The 15,178-nt window shown below is 57.1% G+C and overlaps 1 protein-coding gene across 1 annotated transcript in view; it reads left to right on the top strand.

Moving 5' to 3' along the window:
* Positions 1 to 13,025, top strand: part of OTOG (otogelin) — a 1,016,637-nt gene extending 1,003,612 nt beyond the window's left edge. Inside the window, exons 55-57 of the mRNA XM_077292284.1 lie at positions 11,046 to 11,091; positions 11,309 to 11,388; positions 11,668 to 13,025. Coding sequence (XP_077148399.1) covers positions 11,046 to 11,091; positions 11,309 to 11,388; positions 11,668 to 11,868 — 327 coding nt within the window. The 3' untranslated portion in view covers positions 11,869 to 13,025. The remainder of the gene's footprint in view (positions 1 to 11,045; positions 11,092 to 11,308; positions 11,389 to 11,667) is intronic.
* The last annotated feature ends 2,153 nt before the right edge of the window (positions 13,026 to 15,178 follow it).

The raw sequence follows: 15,178 nt of genomic DNA, 5'->3' as shown, positions 1-15,178 counted from the left end.
AGACTTGCTAGCAGACAACGCATATACACACAGACACTGCAGACTTGGGTATCTTGTTACTATCCTACCACCGAGGTACGCGGGTGAGATGTGTCTGAGGGGTGTGAACACAGTTCTCTGTATAAGCAATAGCAGATAGCGTTAACTCCCTAACTTGTGCCTCTAATCGTGATGAGCTGCACGTGATTAGTCCGGAAGGATGATGCAGTGATGAATTCAACAGGTTTTATTCACAGTACCTTGATGAGATGAGGTGAGATACCAGGGATGATGAAGCGATGAAGATGAGGTAGAAGTTAATACTGCAATTTAGAAGCACGAAGTTAGAGGTAACAAGAGAATCCGTTATACAAGATGGCACTGACCAAGAAGAAGGATGTCAGATAAGGTAGGAGAAGTTGCAGATAGAAAGGTATTATGGGTAAACAGAGTGATAATGCAGGAAGAACATGATATACAATGGCCAGTAGATGGCAGCAAAGTACAACAAATACAATAGATGGAATTTAACCATATACATCAGATAATGTCCTATAATGGCTGAAAGTTAGGCAAAGATTAGCTAACAGCACACCACCAATGTTCACCATCCAACCTGATGGAACTGGAGAGGATCTGCAAGGAAGAATGTCCGAGGATCCCCAAATCCAGATGTGAAAACCTTGTTGTATCATTCCCAAGGAGACTCATGGCCGTACTAGCACAAAAGGGGCTTCTACTCAATACTGAGCAAAGGGGCTGAAGACTTAGTTATGACCATGTGATATTTCAGTTTTTCAATTTTTTTTAATAAATTTGCAAACATTTCTACATTTCTGTGTTTTTTACTCAATATGGAGTGCAGAGTGTACATTAATGAGAAAAAAATGAACTTTTAGAATTTACCAAATGGCTACAATGAACTAAAGAGTGAAAAATGTAAAGGGCTCTGAATACTTTCCCTACCCACTGTATGTAGGACTGTAACCATGCCCTGATGTGGGGTCATAAGAGGCACTATGTGCAGCCTTTGGCCAAGCCGCGGGGCATTCACATGAAGCCCAGGGGATGTTTGCCAGCTGCCCGCTCTTCCCTGACAGCTGCAGCATGGTAGATCGTGTTCTTCAGCACTAGTCTCGTTGCTTGCACATTAAATGGAAAGTATCACAAGTAATGTGAGCTTTCAAATGTATGCAGCAATTCTTCAGACCTGCTCATGACATGGTTTAGTGCAAAGCCTCCTTTCCTCCCCCATGTTGGGTCACAAGCCAGTGTGCCGGTGCTATCATTATACATCTCTAACATCATCATCCTACTTTTCATTGGGGTTGCTCAAACATCTCACAGAAAAGAATAACAATTCAAAAAACATCACAGAAAAGAAAAGGGCCTCACCAACACCAGGTCATATCAGCAATGCAGCAGCAGGATGCAGCAGACCCCCAAGATAAAGGCGGGGGGCAGCACAGGTGCAAACTACTGATGAAGCAGCCACTCGCAAACCTCCAAATTCATGGAGGGGGCAGTTGTGTAGTATTAAAAATGCACCAAGATGAGGCTCCTATAGGACGTCAGTCACACGGGTACGTGTGACCTGGTGTTGATAATGCGGTTTTCTGTCACATTGGGGATGGTATCAGACAATATTGTCAGATAATAGCTTCCCATTAATAACGGGGCAGTTGTAACCTGCCATTGTGTAATGGATGTATGCAGCCGCATGGTGTTTCTTGTATGGCTTCATTAAATCTTTAGCGTTCGATATAATCCCAAGCTCTTAGGGACACACTGTCTCTCTGCCCCTCTTGTGTAGTCTCTCTGCCCCTCTAGTGTAGTCTCTCTGCCCCTCTAGTGTAGTCTCTCTGCCCCTCTTGTGTAGTCTCTCTGCCCCTCTAGTGTAGTCTCTCTGCCCCTCTTGTGTAGTCTCTCTGCCCCTCTTGTGTAGTCTCTCTGCCCCTCTTGTGTAGTCTCTCTGCCCCTCTTGTGTAGTCTCTCTGCCCCTCTTGTGTAGTCTCTCTGCCCCTCTTGTGTAGTCTCTCTGCCCCTCTTGTGTAGTCTCTCTGCCCCTCTAGTGTAGTCTCTCTGCCCCTCTTGTGTAGTCTCTCTGCCCCTCTTGTGTAGTCTCTCTGCCCCTCTTGTGTAGTCTCTCTGCCCCTCTTGTGTAGCCTCTCTGCCCCTCTTGTGTAATCTCTCTGCCCCTCAAATGTAGTCTCTCTGTCCCTCCTGTATAGCCACTCTCTCTTGTGTGGCCTGTCTCTCTCTTATGTGGCCTATCTGCCCCTGCTGTGTAGTCTCTCTTCCCCTGTGGTGCGGCCTCTCTTCCCCTGTGGTGCGGCCTCTCTTCCCCTGTGGTGCGGCCTCTCTTCCTCTCTTCCCCTGTGGTGCGGCCTCTCTTCCCCTGTGGTGCGGCCTCTCTTCCCCTGTGGTGCGGCCTCTCTTCCCCTGTGGTGCGGCCTCTCTTCCCCTGTGGTGCGGCCTCTCTTCCCCTGTGGTGCGGCCTCTCTTCCCCTGTGGTGCGGCCTCTCTTCCTCTTTTCCCCTGTGGTGCGGCCTCTCTTCCCCTGTGGTGCGGCCTCTCTTCCCCTGTGGTGCGGCCTCTCTTCCCCTGTGGTGCGGCCTCTCTTCCCCTGTGGTGCGGCCTCTCTTCCTCTCTTCCCCTGTGGTGCGGCCTCTCTTCCCCTGTGGTGCGGCCTCTCTTCCCCTGTGGTGCGGCCTCTCTTCCCCTGTGGTGCGGCCTCTCTTCCCCTGTGGTGCGGCCTCTCTTCCTCTCTTCCCCTGTGGTGCGGCCTCTCTTCCCCTGTGGTGCAGCCTCTCTTCCCCTGTGGTGCGGCCTCTCTTCCTCTCTTCCCCTGTGGTGCAGCCTCTCTTCCCTTGTGGTGCGGCCTCTCTTCCCCTGTGGTGCGGCCTCTCTTCCCCTGTGGTGCGGCCTCTCTTCCCCTGTGGTGCGGCCTCTCTTCCCCTGTGGTGCTGCCTCTCTTCCCCTGTGGTGTGGCCTCTCTTCCCCTGTGGTGCGGCCTCTCTTCCCCTGTGGTGCGGCCTCTCTTCCCCTGTGGTGTGGCCTCTCTTCCCTTGTGGTGTGGCCTCTCTTCCCCTGTGGTGCGGCCTCTCTTCCCCTGTGGTGTGACCTCTCTTCCCCTGTGGTGCGGTCTCTCTTCCTCTCTTCCCCTGTGGTGCAGCCTCTCTTCCCCTGTGGTGCGGCCTCTCTTCCCCTGTGGTGCGGCCTCTCTTCCCCTGTGGTGCGGCCTCTCTTCCCCTGTGGTGCGGCCTCTCTTCCCCTGTGGTGCAGCCTCTCTTCGCCTGTGGTGCGGCCTCTCTTCCCCTGTGGTGTGGCCTCTCTTCCCTTGTGGTGTGGCCTCTCTTCCCCTGTGGTGCGGCCTCTCTTCCCCTGTGGTGTGGCCTCTCTTCCCCTGTGGTGCGGCCTCTCTTCCCCTGTGGTGCGGCCTCTCTTCCCCTGTGGTGCGGCCTCTCTTCCCCTGTGGTGCGGCCTCTCTTCCCTTGTGGTGCGGCCTCTCTTCCCCTGTGGTGCAGCCTCTCTTCGCCTGTGGTGCGGCCTCTCTTCCCCTGTGGTGTGGCCTCTCTTCCCTTGTGGTGTGGCCTCTCTTCCCCTGTGGTGCGGCCTCTCTTCCCCTGTGGTGCGGCCTCTCTTCCCCTGTGGTGCGGCCTCTCTTCCCCTGTGGTGCGGCCTCTCTTCCCCTGTGGTGCGGCCTCTCTTCCCCTGTGGTGTGGCCTCTCTTCCCTTGTGGTGCGGCCTCCCTTCCCCTGTGGTGCGGCCTCCCTTCCCCTGTGGTGCTGCCTCTCTTCCCCTGTGGTGCGGCCTCTCTTCCCCTGTGGTGCGGCCTCTCTTCCCCTGTGGTGCGGCCTCTCTTCCCCTGTGGTGCGGCCTCTCTTCCCCTGTGGTGCGGCCTCTCTTCCCCTGTGGTGCGGCCTCTCTTCCCCTGTGGTGCGGCCTCTCTTCCCCTGTGGTGCGACCTCTCTTCCCCTGTGGTGCGGCCTCTCTTCCCCTGTGGTGCGGCCTCTCTTCCCCTGTGGTGTGGCCTCTCTTCCCTTGTGGTGTGGCCTCTCTTCCCCTGTGGTGCGGCCTCTCTTCCCCTGTGGTGTGGCCTCTCTTCCCCTGTGGTGTGGCCTCTCTTCCCCTGTGGTGCGGCCTCTCTTCCCCTGTGGTGCGGCCTCTCTTCCCCTGTGATGCGGCCTCTCTTCCCCTGTGGTGTGGCCTCTCTTCCCTTGTGGTGTGGCCTCTCTTCCCCTGTGGTGCGGCCTCTCTTCCCCTGTGGTGTGGCCTCTCTTCCCCTGTGGTGCGGTCTCTCTTCCTCTCTTCCCCTGTGGTGCAGCCTCTCTTCCCCTGTGGTGCGGCCTCTCTTCCCCTGTGGTGCGGCCTCTCTTCCCCTGTGGTGCGGCCTCCCTTCCCCTGTGGTGCAGCCTCCCTTCCCCTGTGGTGCAGCCTCTCTTCCCCTGTGGTGCGGCCTCTCTTCCCCTGTGGTGCGGCCTCTCTTCCCCTGTGGTGCGGCCTCTCTTCCCCTGTGGTGCGGCCTCTCTTCCCCTGTGGTGCGGCCTCTCTTCCCCTGTGGTGCTGCCTCTCTTCCCCTGTGGTGCGGCCTCTCTTCCCCTGTGGTGCAGCCTCTCTTCCCCTGTGGTGTGGCCTCTCTTCCCTTGTGGTGCGGCCTCCCTTCCCCTGTGGTGCAGCCTCCCTTCCCCTGTGGTGCAGCCTCCCTTCCCCTGTGGTGCAGCCTCTCTTCCCTTGTGGTGTGGCCTCTCTTCCCCTGTGGTGCGGCCTCTCTTCCCCTGTGGTGTGGCCTCTCTTCCCCTGTGGTGTGGCCTCTCTTCCCCTGTGGTGTGGCCTCTCTTCCCCTGTGGTGCGGCCTCTCTTCCCCTGTGGTGCGGTCTCTCTTCGTCTCTTCCCCTGTGGTGCGGCCTCTCTTCCCCTGTGGTGTGGCCTCTCTTCCCCTGTGGTGCGGCCTCTCTTCCCCTGTGGTGCGGCCTCTCTTCCCCTGTGGTGCGGCCTCTCTTCCAGTGTGGTGCTGCCTCTCTTCCCCTGTGGTGCGGCCTCTCTTCCCCTGTGGTGCGGCCTCTCTTCCCTTATGGTGCGGCCTCTCTTCCCCTGTGGTGTGGCCTCTCTTCCCCTGTGGTGCGGCCTCTCTTCCCCTGTGGTGCGGCCTCTCTTCCCCTGTGGTGCGGCCTCTCTTCCCCTGTGGTGCGGCCTCTCTTCCCCTGTGGTGCGGCCTCTCTTCCCCTGTGGTGCGGCCTCTCTTCCCCTGTGGTGCGGCCTCTCTTCCCCTGTGATGCGGCCTCTCTTCCCCTGTGGTGTGGCCTCTCTTCCCTTGTGGTGTGGCCTCTCTTCCCCTGTGGTGCGGCCTCTCTTCCCCTGTGGTGCGGCCTCTCTTCCCCTGTGATGCGGCCTCTCTTCCCCTGTGGTGTGGCCTCTCTTCCCTTGTGGTGTGGCCTCTCTTCGCCTGTGGTGCGGCCTCTCTTCCCCTGTGGTGTGGCCTCTCTTCCCCTGTGGTGCGATCTCTCTTCCTCTCTTCCCCTGTGGTGCGGCCTCTCTTCCCCTGTGGAGCGGCCTCTCTTCCCCTGTGGTGCGGCCTCTCTTCCCCTGTGGTGCGGCCTCTCTTCCCCTGTGGTGCGGCCTCTCTTCCCCTGTGGTGCAGCCTCTCTTCCCCTGTGGTGCAGCCTCTCTTCCCCTGTGGTGTGGCCTCTCTTCCCTTGTGGTGCGGCCTCCCTTCCCCTGTGGTGCAGCCTCCCTTCCCCTGTGGTGCAGCCTCTCTTCCCCTGTGGTGCGGCCTCTCTTCCCCTGTGGTGCGGCCTCTCTTCCCCTGTGGTGCAGCCTCTCTTCCCCTGTGGTGCGGCCTCTCTTCCCTTGTGGTGTGGCCTCTCTTCCCCTGTGGTGCGGCCTCTCTTCCCCTGTGGTGTGGCCTCTCTTCCCCTGTGGTGGGGCCTCTCTTCCCCTGTGGTGCGGCCTCTCTTCCCCTGTGGTGCGGCCTCTCTTCCCCTGTGGTGCGGCCTCTCCTCCCCTGTGGTGCGGCCTCTCTTCCCCTGTGGTGCGGCCTCTCTTCCCCTGTGGTGCGGCCTCTCTTCCCCTGTGGTGTGGCCTCTCTTCCCCTGTGGTGCGGCCTCTCTTCCCCTGTGGTGCGGCCTCTCTTCCCCTGTGGTGGGGCCTCTCTTCCCCTGTGGTGCGGCCTCTCTTCCCCTGTGGTGTGGCCTCTCTTCCCCTGTGGTGCGGCCTCTCTTCCCCTGTGGTGCGGCCTCTCTTCCCCTGTGGTGTGGCCTCTCTTCCCCTGTGGTATAGTCTCTCTTCCCCTGTGGTGTGGCCTCCCTTCCCCTGTGGTGCAGCCTCTCTTCCCCTGTGGTGCGGCCTTTCTTCCCCTGTGGTATAGTCTCTCTTCCCCTGTGGTGTGGCCTCCCTTCCCCTGTGGTGCAGCCTCTCTTCCCCTGTGGTGTGGCCTCCCTTCCCCTGTGGTGCGGCCTCTCTTCCCCTGTGGTGCGGCCTCTCTTCCCCTGTGGTGCAGCCTCTCTTCCCCTGTGGTGCGGCCTCTCTTCCCCTGTGGTGCGGCCTCTCTTCCCCTGTGGTGCGGTCTCTCTTCGTCTCTTCCCCTGTGGTGCGGCCTCTCTTCCCCTGTGGTGCGGCCTCTCTTCCCCTGTGGTGTGGCCTCCCTTCCCCTGTGGTGCAGCCTCTCTTCCCCTGTGGTGCGGCCTCTCTTCCCCTGTGGTGCGGTCTCTCTTCGTCTCTTCCCCTGTGGTGCGGCCTCTCTTCCCCTGTGGTGCGGCCTCTCTTCCCCTGTGGTGCGGCCTCTCTTCCCCTGTGGTGCGGCCTCTCTTCCCCTGTGGTGCTGCCTCTCTTCCCCTGTGGTGCGGCCTCTCTTCCCCTGTGGTGCGGCCTCTCTTCCCTTGTGGTGCGGCCTCTCTTCCCCTCTGGTGTGGCCTCTCTTCCCCTGTGGTGCGGCCTCTCTTCCCCTGTGGTGCGGCCTCTCTTCCCCTGTGGTGCGGCCTCTCTTCCCCTGTGGTGCGGCCTCTCTTCCCCTGTGGTGCTGCCTCTCTTCCCCTGTGGTGCGGCCTCTCTTCCCCTGTGGTGCGGCCTCTCTTCCCCTGTGGTGCGGCCTCTCTTCCCCTGTGATGCGGCCTCTCTTCCCCTGTGGTGTGGCCTCTCTTCCCTTGTGGTGTGGCCTCTCTTCCCCTGTGGTGCGGCCTCTCTTCCCCTGTGGTGTGGCCTCTCTTCCCCTGTGGTGTGGTCTCTCTTCCTCTCTTCCCCTGTGGTGCAGCCTCTCTTCCCCTGTGGTGCGGCCTCTCTTCCCCTGTGGTGCGGCCTCTCTTCCCCTGTGGTGCGGCCTCCCTTCCCCTGTGGTGCAGCCTCCCTTCCCCTGTGGTGCAGCCTCTCTTCCCCTGTGGTGCGGCCTCTCTTCCCCTGTGGTGCGGCCTCTCTTCCCCTGTGGTGCGGCCTCTCTTCCCCTGTGGTGCGGCCTCTCTTCCCCTGTGGTGCGGCCTCTCTTCCCCTGTGGTGCAGCCTCTCTTCCCCTGTGGTGCGGCCTCTCTTCCCCTGTGGTGCGGCCTCTCTTCCCCTGTGGTGCGGCCTCTCTTCCCCTGTGGTGCGGCCTCTCTTCCCCTGTGGTGCGGCCTCTCTTCCCCTGTGGTGTGGCCTCTCTTCCCTTGTGGTGCGGCCTCCCTTCCCCTGTGGTGCAGCCTCCTTTCCCCTGTGGTGCGGCCTCTCTTCCCCTGTGGTGCGGCCTCTCTTCCCCTGTGGTGCGGCCTCTCTTCCCCTGTGGTGCAGCCTCTCTTCCCCTGTGGTGCGGCCTCTCTTCCCTTGTGGTGTGGCCTCTCTTCCCCTGTGGTGCGGCCTCTCTTCCCCTGTGGTGTGGCCTCTCTTCCCCTGTGGTGTGGCCTCTCTTCCCCTGTGGTGGGGCCTCTCTTCCCCTGTGGTGCGGCCTCTCTTCCCCTGTGGTGCGGTCTCTCTTCGTCTCTTCCCCTGTGGTGCGGCCTCTCTTCCCCTGTGGTGTGGCCTCTCTTCCCCTGTGGTGCGGCCTCTCTTCCCCTGTGGTGCGGCCTCTCTTCCCCTGTGGTGTGGCCTCTCTTCCCCTGTGGTATAGTCTCTCTTCCCCTGTGGTGTGGCCTCCCTTCCCCTGTGGTGCAGCCTCTCTTCCCCTGTGGTGCGGCCTCTCTTCCCCTGTGGTATAGTCTCTCTTCCCCTGTGGTGTGGCCTCCCTTCCCCTGTGGTGCAGCCTCTCTTCCCCTGTGGTGTGGCCTCCCTTCCCCTGTGGTGCGGCCTCTCTTCCCCTGTGGTGCGGCCTCTCTTACCCTGTGGTGCAGCCTCTCTTCCCCTGTGGTGCGGCCTCTCTTCCCCTGTGGTGTGGCCTCTCTTCCCCTGTGGTGCGGCCTCTCTTCCCCTGTGGTGCGGTCTCTCTTCGTCTCTTCCCCTGTGGTGCAGCCTCTCTTCCCCTGTGGTGCGGCCTCTCTTCCCCTGTGGTGCGGCCTCTCTTCCCCTGTGGTGTGGCCTCCCTTCCCCTGTGGTGCAGCCTCTCTTCCCCTGTGGTGTGGCCTCCCTTCCCCTGTGGTGCAGCCTCTCTTCCCCTGTGGTGCGGCCTCTCTTCCACTGTGGTGCAGCCTCTCTTCCCCTGTGGTGCGGCCTCTCTTCCCCTGTGGTGTGGCCTCTCTTCCCCTGTGGTGCGGCCTCTCTTCCCCTGTGGTGCGGCCTCTCTTCCCCTGTGGTATAGTCTCTCTTCCCCTGTGGTGCGGCCTCTCTTCCCCTGTGGTGCGGCCTCTCTTCCCCTGTGGTGCGGTCTCTCTTCCTCTCTTCCCCTGTGGTGCAGCCTCTCTTCCCCTGTGGTGTGGCCTCCCTTCCCCTGTGGTGCAGCCTCTCTTCCCCTGTGGTGCGGCCTCTCTTCCACTGTGGTGCAGCCTCTCTTCCCCTGTGGTGCGGCCTCTCTTCCCCTGTGGTGTGGCCTCTCTTCCCCTGTGGTGCGGCCTCTCTTCCCCTGTGGTGTGGCCTCTCTTCCCCTGTGGTATAGTCTCTCTTCCCCTGTGGTGCGGCCTCTCTTCCCCTGTGGTGCGGCCTCTCTTCCCCTGTGGTGCGGTCTCTCTTCCCCTGTGGTGCAGCCTCTCTTCCCCTGTGGTGCGGCCTCTCTTCCCCTGTGGTGCGGCCTCTCTTCCCCTGTGGTGCGGCCTCTCTTCCCCTGTGGTGTGGCCTCTCTTCCCCTGTGGTGCGGCCTCTCTTCCCCTGTGGTGCGGCCTCTCTTCCCCTGTGGTGCGGCCTCTCTTCCCCTGTGGTGCGGCCTCTCTTCCCCTGTGGTGCGGCCTCTCTTCCCCTGTGGTGTGGCCTCTCTTCCCTTGTGGTGCGGCCTCTCTTCCCCTGTGGTGCGGCCTCTCTTCCCCTGTGGTGCGGCCTCTCTTCCCCTGTGGTGCGGCCTCTCTTCCCCTGTGGTGTGGCCTCTCTTCCCTTGTGGTGTGGCCTCTCTTTCCCTGTGGTGCGGCCTCTCTTCCCCTGTGGTGCGGCCTCTCTTCCCCTGTGGTGTGGCCTCTCTTCCCCTGTGGTGCGGCCTCTCTTCCCCTGTGGTGCGGCCTCTCTTCCCCTGTGGTGCGGCCTCTCTTCCCCTGTGGTGTGGCCTCTCTTCCCCTGTGGTATAGTCTCTCTTCCCCTGTGGTGCGGCCTCTCTTCCCCTGTGGTGCGGCCTCTCTTCCCCTGTGGTGCGGTCTCTCTTCCCCTGTGGTGCGGCCTCTCTTCCCCTGTGGTGCGGCCTCTCTTCCCCTGTGGTGTGGCCTCTCTTCCCTTGTGGTGTGGCCTCTCTTCCCCTGTGGTGCGGCCTCTCTTCCCCTGTGGTGCGGCCTCTCTTCCCCTGTGGTGTGGCCTCTCTTCCCTTGTGGTGTGGCCTCTCTTTCCCTGTGGTGCGGCCTCTCTTCCCCTGTGGTGCGGCCTCTCTTCCCCTGTGGTGTGGCCTCTCTTCCCCTGTGGTGCGGCCTCTCTTCCCCTGTGGTGCGGCCTCTCTTCCCCTGTGGTGCGGCCTCTCTTCCCCTGTGGTGCGGCCTCTCTTCCCCTGTGGTGTGGCCTCTCTTCCCCTGTGGTATAGTCTCTCTTCCCCTGTGGTGCGGCCTCTCTTCCCCTGTGGTGCGGCCTCTCTTCCCCTGTGGTGCGGTCTCTCTTCCTATCTTCCCCTGTGGTGCGGCCTCTCTTCCCCTGTGGTGCGGCCTCTCTTCCCTTGTGGTGCGGCCTCTCTTCCCCTGTGGTGCGGCCTCTCTTCCCCTGTGGTGTGGCCTCTCTTCCCTTGTGGTGTGGCCTCTCTTTCCCTGTGGTGCGGCCTCTCTTCCCCTGTGGTGTGGCCTCTCTTCCCCTGTGGTGCGGCCTCTCTTCCCCTGTGGTGCGGCCTCTCTTCCCCTGTGGTGCGGCCTCTCTTCCCCTGTGGTGCGGCCTCTCTTCCCCTGTGGTGCGGCCTCTCTTCCCCTGTGGTGTGGCCTCTCTTCCCCTGTGGTATAGTCTCTCTTCCCCTGTGGTGCGGCCTCTCTTCCCCTGTGGTGCGGCCTCTCTTCCCCTGTGGTGCGGTCTCTCTTCCTATCTTCCCCTGTGGTGCGGCCTCTCTTCCCCTGTGGTGCGGCCTCTCTTCCCTTGTGGTGCGGCCTCTCTTCCCCTGTGGTGCGGCCTCTCTTCCCTTGTGGTGTGGCCTCTCTTCCCCTGTGGTATAGTCTCTCTTCCCCTGTGGTGCGGCCTCTCTTCCCCTGTGGTGCGGCCTCTCTTCCCCTGTGGTGCGGTCTCTCTTCCTATCTTCCCCTGTGGTGTGGCCTCTCTTCCCCTGTGGTGCGGCCTCTCTTCCCCTGTGGTGCGGCCTCTCTTCCCCTGTGGTGCGGCCTCTCTTCCCCTGTGGTGTGGCCTCTCTTCCCCTGTGGTATAGTCTCTCTTCCCCTGTGGTGCGGCCTCTCTTCCCCTGTGGTGCGGCCTCTCTTCCCCTGTGGTGCGGTCTCTCTTCCTATCTTCCCCTGTGGTGCGGCCTCTCTTCCCCTGTGGTGCGGCCTCTCTTCCCTTGTGGTGCGGCCTCTTTTCCCCTGTGGTGCGGCCTCTTTTCACCTTTTATGATATGCCTTTTTTTCTTTTTCCAGATGGGAGGATATGTTGTATCATTCTTAGATGGATGCTGTAAAACATGTAAGTGAATGATATTCCGTGGCTCTTATCGTCTGACCATGTTGTCACCTGTACCCTGTATGCAGCAGTAGTCTATGGCTGCAGCTGTTGGATGGGCTAGGACTTATAGTTTTACCATGGCTGAAGGTATACATGGTGGAGACTATTGGTATGGAGTTTTGTTGGTCTCCAAGTACATGGAGTTTCCAAAGATAAAAGGTTTAACTCTCATTTTCAGGCAAAGAAGATGGAAAGTTTTGCAAGAGAGTCACAGTGCGAATGACCATCAGGAAGAACGACTGCAGGAGCAACACGCCGGTAAGCAGCCCTCCGGGGGGCAGTCATATCCCCGCAGCTCTCCACTTGCTCCCACTTATGTGCGGTGTCTGTGTCCCTTTGTGTGCTCATGCTTTTTTGGGGCGGCTTCATGCATACTTATGTGTTTCTGCTCATTTTTCAAAATGTATAATTGTATAATTGTGGCAGTTCACTATAAAGTAATTGTTCACCAGTCGGGCCGGGCCGGGGCGCACCCATATCCGGCCTCTGAGGAATTCTATAGTAACCAGTGATGATATTCCTTTCCTATTCCTGCAGGTTAACATTGTTTCATGTGACGGGAAGTGTCCATCCGCCAGCATCTACAACTACAACATTAACACTTATGCACGTTTCTGTAAGTGCTGCCGCGAGCTGGGACTGCAGAGACGCGTCGTGCAATTATACTGCAGCGGAAATTCCACCTGGGTCCATTATGCCATCCAGGAGCCGACAGATTGTTCCTGCCAGTGGTCCTGAACTCCGCAACCCACCATGGCTATAAAATGGTGGTTCATCATCTTCTGTATAAAGTTTGCCACATTCTTCATTCGCAGGCCATGGAAAAGTGCCAAAAAGATGTTACTCTCAGCCAGAGTGTCAGTGACCGCTGGGTGGACTTTAGTGCAGCACTCAAGTGTCCGTTATTGGAACATGATAGTCACTGTTCTGAAATATTCCCAGACCTTCTTGTCCTGTAAATATGGCCTCTTCCACAAACATCCAGGACGAGATGGCTTTATGGCAGAAACCAGCTGTGTACTGACAAGGATGGGCATTCTCTCCAATAGATGCCCCATCAATTCACCATGCTAATGCAGATCATGACTGTGGCCTACAAGGTGCAGTCCAGGCACAGCTCTGGATTGTGGCTCCCCCACTTCAGTCTGACATTACTTATAACATTTTTTAAAATTAATAATCTAATAAAGATAAAACATATGGAAAATAGGTGAAGAGCAAACCCGACCAGATGCATCAGAATTGTGCAGTACAAATGACAAATTTTATGAGATGTCCTACACTTGAGGAAGCCAAGGTGAAACATGTGGCATGAGTGGAGTCGGTCTATAGATTGTATCTTTCCCGGTCTTATTGTAGAGCCTTTCTTATGTAGTGTGGCATATTTGGGCTTGTCGCCTTATTCCTGCCATTATGTAACATTCTCCAGCTTCGGTCTAGATGATCATGGGTTTTACATGAAGTAACTTTGTGAGCGGTTCATGTGTAGGACGTTCCTTGGACTATCTGTAATGTACGCCGTCCCCATCTGATGCCTGTTCTGTGTTCTCTTCACTTATTATATGATATTATTTGATCTTTAGCATTTTATTCAGGTACAATTTGTATTTGATGCTTCTCTTTGGTTGATATGCATTTTGTATGTTATTCTATTGATCACTTTACTCAATTAATATATTGATGATTTACATATTTGAATTTAGTAGAAAGCCTTTGGGGCTGAACACAGGTGAGCAGTCGCCTGGCTAGGCCTGGTCTCCTGCCACCACCGAGGTTGATCACACCCGTCTTGGTGATGCCATATGGAGCACTCGGGTATTTACCAGTAGAGCTGACAATCTCGCTGCACATACCACTGAGGGTGGACTGTAACCGCAGCTCGCAACCACTGACAATAAAATGAGAACCTGAGCTCTTTGTGTCGTCTCATTCATGCAGCACAGTAGGGTTATTTTATCCAACTCTTCTGCTATTGAATACAACTGTTATCCTACCACCAGAGGCATAACTAGGGTTTTGGTTCGGGGGTTGTGGCAAAACTTCTGAGTGGGCCCCTAACCAGATAGCCCTGATTACAACTCGGTGACGCACCCTAATAGTGGATGTAGGAGATGACCGCGCTGAAAATAATCTCTATATCAAGACCAGCATGGATATTACTGCCATATGGTTAGTGCTAAATACTAGTACTACAGAACATATAAGAGATCACAGCACAGTTACAGATAATCACTTACAGCTGACGTTCTTTCTGATGGAGTCGTTCACTTTTTTACGTCTTTTTCATTTGGCCCAGACCGACATGACAACTTCTTCCAGCCAGGACTCACCTGCAGAGAATACAAGAAAGGCACATTTTACTTCTCATATTCCAGCCATCACATCTATTCCCAACCTGCACAAACTGCTCATCCTGCTGATACCCCAATACTGAGCCGCTGCTGCCCTATGTGTCCCTGTTACTGCACCTACTGTGTGGTACTGTGTGCACTCTAAAATCAAAAGCACCCCTCGATAATATGGTAATGCCAGGTTTAAGTGCCCTGTGTGTGCCCCTTTGACAGTCACAGTAGCCTGAGTTCCCCTATAACAATAAGTGCCCACTTTACATTTTAATAATGTCCCAAGTCTCCCCCTGTACAGCTCTCCTATACACAGTATGATGCTCTCTTATACACAGTATAATTCCCCCTCACTGTATATATACTGACCCCTTAATATCCCCCCAAAACTGTGATGGCTGCAACTCTGTATGATGGCTCTGTCACTGTAATCTCCACACTGTATAATGGCCCCCTAGATAGCCTCCATATAACATAATACACCAGTTAGTCCTCAATAAAGTATAATGCCCTCCCCATAGGCAAACTCTATATAGTATAATTCATCCCCCACAAGTAGACTCTATATAGTATAATGCACCCCCATAGGCAGACTCTATAGTACAATGCAGCTCCCCATAAGCAGACTCTATAGTATAATGCAGCCCCCTATAGGCAGACTGTAATATAAGGAAGCCCCCATAGGCAGACTTTAATATAAGGCAGCCCCCATAGGCAGACTGTAATATAAGGCAGTGCCCCATAGGCAGACTGTAATATAACGCACCCCCAGGAAGACTAATATAATGCAGCCCCCTCAGGCCTCTATAGTGTAATGCACCTTCATAAAAAAATAAATAAATCTCTTCCTCCTGGTTCCTTCGCTGCTTCGAGCTCCCGCTCATCTCCTGACAGCAGACGCCGGGTAGTGACGCCCACTGTCAGTGTCTGTGTCAGATGCTGAGTGTGGGATGATGGGAGAGGGAGTGCAACGCTCCTCATCAATGTGATCAGCTGTATTGGCATCTAGCCGATACAGCTGAACCTGCAATGACAGGCGGGGGGGCACTGCTGGCACCGGCTCTCCCTCCTGCTCAGGGGCCTAGTAATGGCCTGGTGGCAGAGCAGGGAGATCAATTCTCCCTGCTCTGCCACAGAATGTAACTATGAGTGCGCCGTGCAGTAGTATAGCTCTGGGTGGGGCCCCTCAGAGCTTGGGGCCCGGGGCGACCACCTCCTCTGCCCCCCGGTAGCTATGCTACTGCCTACCACCAAGTCTTCCAGCCACAAATGCCTCCTGGATACAGTACACCAGATGCTGCTGCTCCTCCACTATCATGTACATTGGTGTTATGATCCGGTGACCTTGGAGCCGCATGAAACTTTCTCTGGAGTGGGTGGAAACTGTACTGACCGCAGAACCTGAACTAACACCGCAAAAAGAAGTAGCCGTGGGGTGTGCCTAACAAACCCTAGACACCTCGACACAGCCGGAGGACTAAATACCCCTATAGATGGAAATAGGAATACTACCTTGCCTCAGAGCAGAACCCCAAAGGATAGGCAGCCCCCACGAATATTGACTGTAAGTAGGAGAAGAAAAGACACACACAGGCAGAAAACAAGATTTAGCAAAAGAGGCCACTCTAGCTATATAGGAAAGGATAGGACAGAATACTAAGCGGTCAGTATTAAAACCCTTCACAAAATATCCACAGCAGATGATA

Source organism: Ranitomeya variabilis, chromosome 2, assembly GCF_051348905.1.
Source record: "Ranitomeya variabilis isolate aRanVar5 chromosome 2, aRanVar5.hap1, whole genome shotgun sequence".
NCBI classification, from domain to species: domain Eukaryota; kingdom Metazoa; phylum Chordata; class Amphibia; order Anura; family Dendrobatidae; genus Ranitomeya; species Ranitomeya variabilis.
Note: the sequence above shows the minus strand (reverse complement) of the source record. Positions and strands in the feature narration are given on the sequence as shown.